At 47.7% G+C, this 5,781-nt stretch overlaps 1 protein-coding gene across 3 annotated transcripts; it reads left to right on the forward strand.

Annotated features, from left to right (window-relative positions):
* The first annotated feature begins 17 nt into the window (after positions 1–17).
* On the forward strand, positions 18–3,143 carry TMEM205 (transmembrane protein 205). Of its 3 annotated transcripts, none has more exons than XM_010329525.3 (4): positions 18–114; positions 647–755; positions 859–1,022; positions 2,801–3,143. In XM_010329525.3, exons 2-4 carry the CDS (start codon positions 656–658, stop codon positions 3,104–3,106), a joined length of 570 nt encoding a protein of 189 aa, XP_010327827.1. In that variant the 5' UTR covers positions 18–114; positions 647–655; the 3' UTR covers positions 3,107–3,143. The 3 variants fall into 3 exon arrangements, with proteins under 3 accessions (XP_010327827.1, XP_074240713.1, XP_003941832.1); XM_074384612.1 differs by having other exon boundaries at positions 31–114; positions 538–755; XM_003941783.4 differs by having other exon boundaries at positions 32–195.
* Positions 3,144–5,781: the final 2,638 nt, after the last annotated feature.

The raw sequence follows: 5,781 nt of genomic DNA on the forward strand, positions 1-5,781 counted from the left end.
ATCCGATTGGTTTCGGGCTCAGCCGGGAGGCGGGACGAATTCTTGGTTGGGGGAAACCCACCAGGGGACACGGTGGAGGAGGGGTCACTGTCCACCCGGGGGCGCTGGAGTGAGGTACCGAATTCAGCCCTTTTGGCCCCGGCGCCTCTGTTCTCGAAATCCGGGCGCTGTGGGTTGAGGTCCCGGTTCCTAACGGTGGGATCGGTGTCCTCGGGATGAGATTTGGGGTTTCCTCGGGGGCTTTGGGGAGCTTGACCTTACATCTGGGATTCTGTTATGAGAGGGGTGGTCTTGGCTGTCGGACCTGGATCCCTGCGGTGATATTTGGGAGTTAGTGGGATGGTCTCTGAAAACCTAGGGCTATGAGCTGGAGCTGCTGGGGCTGAAATTTGGGGGACTCTGAAGTGACATGGAGATTGAGGTCCAGACAGCCTGAGATCTTGAGCGCTGACATTTGGAGAGATGGGGTCGAGGGTTGTCTTTGGGCCCTGACTGCTTCGGGCCTTTCTCACTCTCATTCCTGGGCCGCTTTGCCAGAATCTCTGATGGATTGGCCCTTACCCTGTCCCCGAGCGGGCTCACGGGGTCTGAAGGCCACGCACGAGGCAAAGTTAAAGTTCTGAGCCACCCGGTGCCTCCTTCCCAGGGCTGCAAGATGGAGGAAGGCGGTAACCTGGGAGGCCTGATTAAGGTGGTCCATCTACTGGTCTTGTCAGGTGCCTGGGGCATGCAAATGTGGGTGACCTTCGTCTCAGGTAGGGACCCTCAGCTTGGACATCATGGGTACCTGGAGTGGGGATGGAAATAAGAGGGGAACCTGGAAGTGCCCTAACATCCCTATGACCCCATATCCTGCAGGCTTCCTGCTTTTCCGACGCCTTCCCCGACATACCTTCGGCCTAGTGCAGAGCAAACTCTTCCCTTTCTACTTCCACATCTCCATGGGCTGTGCCTTCATCAACCTCTGCATCTTGGCTCCACAGCACGCCTGGGCTCAGCTTACATTCTGGGAGGCCAGCCAGGTACGTGGGCTTGAGTGCCACTACCCTCTGGAGACTTGTTCTCAAGACCCCAGTGAGCACCTATGGCTACACCTTTTCCAGAAAAAAAAAAAAAAAAAAGTGCCCCTTTTTCCTAGTGGATACAAAGCTGAGCTCTTGATACCTTTGAGCAGTGCACAGTCTGTACAACAATCTCTATTAGCCCTGTCTGTCCCCCTCAGCATCTCTCTACTAGCTGCTGTTCCCTCTCTTCCTGCTGGAAGGGCCTGCTGCCAATCTGTGGTGACTCAGCTGAGCTAGGATATTGACCCCAGCTTATTGTTTAAAAACCAGCCCGACTGGGAATTTATGGTTTCCTACCCCCTTCCACACATTTTTCTGGCCACAAGGCAATAAACCATCTCTGCATCTCAGATTTCTCGACTCTAGCCTTCCCCTGCCTGCATTATGTTCAACAGATGTGGGCAAGTGAGACCTGATAGGTTTTTCAAGAATAATCTCATAAAGACAGGAGGGGATTATAGGTAACCAGAACTTCACAGGCTATTTTTTTCTTTCTTTTAATTTTTTTTTTTTTTTTTTTTTTTTTTTGAGACGGAGTTTCGCTCTTGTTACCCAGGCTGGAGTGCAATGGCGCGATCTCGGCTCACCGCAACCTCTGCCTCCTAGGTTCAGGCAATTCTCCTGTCTCAGCCTCCTGAGTAGCTGGGATTACAGGCACGAGCCACCATGCCCAGCTAATTTTTTGTATTTTTAGTAGAGACAGGGTTTCACCTTGTTGACCAAGATGGTCTCGATCTCTTGACCTTGTGATCCACCCGCCTCGGCCTCCCAAAGTGCTGGGATTACAGGCTTGAGCCACCGCGCCCAGCCTCTTTTAATTATTTTAATGAAACAGGCTCAGAAGGTATTCAAATATTTAAATAAAATAGAGATGGGGTTATAGCAATGTGAGAATGGCAAAAACATTTTTCTTAATTATGAAAATAGAGATGAGAGTCTTGCTGTGTTGTTCAGGTTGGTCTTGAACTCCTGGCCTCAAGTTATGCTTCCACCTTTATCTCTGAAAGCACCAGGATTACAAATTATGGGCATGAGCCACTATGCCTGCCTTCAGATACTTTTTGGTTTTGTTTGTTTGTTTGTTTGTTTGTTTGTTTGAGACAGGGTCTTGCTCTGTCTCCCAAGCTGGAGTGCAATGGTGTGATCTTGGCTCACTGCAACCTCTGTCTCCTGGGTTCAAGCAATTCTCGTACCTCAGCCTCCTGAGTAGCTGGGATTAGAGGCAGGTGCCACCACACCCAGTTAATTTTTGTATTTTTAGTAGAGACAGGGTTTTGCCATGTTGGCCAGGCTGGCTGGGACTCCTGACCTCAAGTGATCCACCCACCTCAGCCTCCCAAAGTGCTGGGACTATAGGCATTGAGCCACCAAAGACTTTTTATTCACTCCCTGTGGGTCCAGTGTCAGCTTCTCGGGTCTGGGCTGTGGCCATTGAGGCAAGAGATCCTACCCTGGGGACTTCCAGTCTCAGTATCAGAGGAGAGGAGGCTCAGGAGATTTTGCGGGGGATGGAGGAGGTGGGGATGGAGGATTTCCTTCAGAGCTGCCAGTTTCAGAGTAGGAGAGCTGGAGCTCTGCCTTGGGGCCCTCAGTCTGGGTTCAAGGAAAGACAGGGAGGCAGGCTTTTGATCCAGTGCTGTCCCCACCCCCACCCCTGTGCTGTTGAGAAGGGCCCTCCTTAGGGCCCCTCTGGCGTCCCAGGCATGGCTTACCTTCTCCTCTGCTGTCCCTGCCAGCTTTACCTGCTGTTCCTGAGCCTTACGCTGGCCACTGTCAACGCCCGCTGGCTGGAGCCCCGCACCACAGCTGCCACGTGGGCCCTGCAAACCGTGGAGAAGGAGCGGGGCCTGGGTGGGGAGGTACCAGGCAGCCACCAGGGCCCCGATCCCTACCGCCAGCTGCGAGAGAAGGACCCCAAGTACAGTGCCCTCCGTCAGAATTTCTTCCGATACCATGGCCTGTCCTCTCTTTGCAATCTAGGCTGCGTCCTGAGCAATGGGCTCTGTCTCGCCGGCCTGGCCCTGGAAATAAGGAGCCTTTAGCATGGACCCTGCATGCCAATAAATGCTTCTTTGGAAATGGCTACTGTCTTTTTTTTCCCCCACATGAGAAGCAGGGGGAGGGGCAGGCAAGGGTAGAGCCGAGAGCCTCAGCTTCCCCATTCATGAAGCACGATGATTTGGAGTATCAAACATCCCCCGTCCCCCGTTAGTTTGTTGTTCATTACTTGATGACTCATCATAGAATTTAAGGGCTTGAAAGCTCCTTACACAATATTTGGTCCAAGGCTATGTTTTCACAGTGAGTACACAGGGACCCAGATGAGTGGCAGTGACCAGGCTGGGGTGGGAACCAAAACTTTGTAGGCCAGGCATCCCCAGACTTTTTACACAGGGGGCCAATTCACTGTCCCTCAGACCGTTGGAGGGCTGCCACATATTGTGCTCCTCTCACTGACCACCAATGAAAGAGGTGCCCCTTCCTGAAGTGCAGCGGGGGGGTGGGGGGGGCAGATAAATGGCCTCAGGGGGCCACATGCGGCCCGCGGGCCATAGTTTGGGGACGCCTGCCGTAGGCTCTGGGTTGTCTTTTCCTGAACTGTGGGGCATAGGGAACAGTTGCATCTGGTTGATTCTCAACATTATAGCAGCACAATGAAAAGAAAAAAAAAGGAAGTGTTCTCTAAAATATTCCTATCTTTCCTAGGTAAATTTATCCTGAAATTAAAACCATTATGGAACATTTCCTTATATGTATATTCCAGGTAGGTCATATTCTGAAAATGTGAAATCTTTCTTTTTCTTTTCTTTTTTTTTTTTAAAGAAAGAAAGAAAGAAAGAAAAAAGAATAATAAAAATTAAATTTAAAAAAGAATAAAGAAGAGGAAGAAAGAGAAAGAGGAAGAGGGAGAGAGAACAGGGGTGTTGCTTTATTGCCCAGGCTAAAATGCAGTCTAAAAATGGGTATGCCTGTAATTGTGCTTAATAACAGAGACATGAAAAAAATGAGGGAAGAAAATAACAAACCAGCAGCCAACCAATATTTCATTTAAACCTGTAAGTAGGTGTGATGTGGTACTGATAAGAGTGTATATTTTGTGTATTTAAAGTGGAGAGTTCTATAAATGTTAATTAATTTTACTTGTTCCTGATCTGAGTTCAAGTCCTGGATGTCGTTAATTTTCTGTCTAATATTAATGTTGAAGTCTCCCACTATTATTGTGTGGGAGTCTAAGTCTCTTTATGAGTCTTCTATATCTGGGTATTCGTGTATTGGGTGCGTATATATTTAGGATCTTTAGCTCTTCTTGTTGCATTGATCCTTTTATCATTATACAATGTCCTTCTTTGCTTCTTTTGATCTTTGTTGCTTTTTTTTTTTTTTTTGAGACGGAGTTTCGCTCCTGTGACCCAGGCTGGAGTGCAATGGCACGATCTCGGCTCACCGCAACCTCCGCCTCCTGGGTTCAGGCAATTCTCCTGCCTCAGCCTCCTGAGTAGCTGGGATTACAGGCACACGCCACCATGCCCAGCTAATTTTTTGTATTTTTAGTAGAGACGGGGTTTCACCATGTTGACCAGGATGGTCTCGATCTCTTGACCTCGTGATCCACCCGCCTCAGCCTCCCAAAGTGCTGGGATTACAGGCTTGAGCCACCGCGCCCGGCTTTCTTTGTTGTTTTAAAGACTATTTTATCAGAGGCAAAAATTGCAACTCCTGCTTTTTGTTTATTTAGTTATTTTTGCTCTCCATTTGGTTGGTAAATCTTTCTCCATCCCTTTGTTTTGAGTCTTTGTGTATCCTCGCATGTGAGATGGGTCTCGATGCAGCATACAGATGGGTTTTGGCTTTTTATCCAATTTGCCTGTCTGTGTCTTTGGATTGGGGGATTTAGTCGATTTAAATTTAGAATTAGTAATAATATATGTGAGTTTAATACTGCCATTTAAGGTTAGCTGGCTGTTTTGCCCACTAGTTAATGTAAATTCTTCATTATGTTGATGCTCTTTACTTTTTGGTATTTTTTAGAAAGGCTGATACTGGTTGTTCCTTTCTATATGTAGTGGTTCTTTCAGAAGCTCTTGTAAAGCAGGCCTGGTGGTGATGAAATCTCTGAGTGCTTGCTTGTTCACAAAAGGCTTTATTTTTCCTTCGCTTATGAAGCTTAGTTTGGCTGGATGTGAAATTCTGGGTTGAAAGTTCTTTTCTTTAAGGATGTTGAATATTGGCCCCCACTCTTTTCTGGCTTGTAGGGTTTCTGCTGAGAGATCTGCTGTGAGTCTGATAGGCTTCCCTTTGTGGGTAACCTGACCTTTATCTCTGGCTGCCCTTAGTATTCTCTCCTTCATTTCAACCCTGGTGAATCTGATGATTATGTGCCTTGGGGTTGCTCTTCTTGAGGAATATCTTTGTGGTGTTCTCTGTATTACCTGGAGTTGAATATTGTCCTGCCTTGCTAGGTTGGGAAAATTTTCCTGAATAATATCCTGAAGCGTATTTTCCAGCTTGGATTCATTCTCTTCGTCACGTTCAGGTACACCTATCAAGTGTAGATTAGGTCTTTTCACATAGTCCCATATTTCTTGGAGACTTTGCTCGTTCCTTTTTATCCTTTTTTCTCTAATCTTGTCTTCTCATTTTATTTCATTAAGTTGGTCTTCGACCTCTGATATCCTTTCTTCTGTTACTGGAATGCACTCGTTCTCCATCAGGCCTT

This window comes from Saimiri boliviensis, chromosome 14 (assembly GCF_048565385.1).
Source record: "Saimiri boliviensis isolate mSaiBol1 chromosome 14, mSaiBol1.pri, whole genome shotgun sequence".
Classification (NCBI taxonomy): Eukaryota; Metazoa; Chordata; class Mammalia; order Primates; family Cebidae; genus Saimiri; species Saimiri boliviensis.

Bases quoted from the DNA above. Each gene is read 5' to 3' on its own strand.
- TMEM205 (XM_010329525.3), top strand. From the start codon at position 656: ATGGAGGAAGGCGGTAACCTGGGAGGCCTGATTAAGGTGGTCCATCTA. The intron at 756-858 runs GTAGGGACCCTC...CATATCCTGCAG, and splicing joins GTGGGTGACCTTCGTCTCAG to GCTTCCTGCTTTTCCGACGC. The intron at 1,023-2,800 runs GTACGTGGGCTT...TGTCCCTGCCAG, and splicing joins CATTCTGGGAGGCCAGCCAG to CTTTACCTGCTGTTCCTGAG.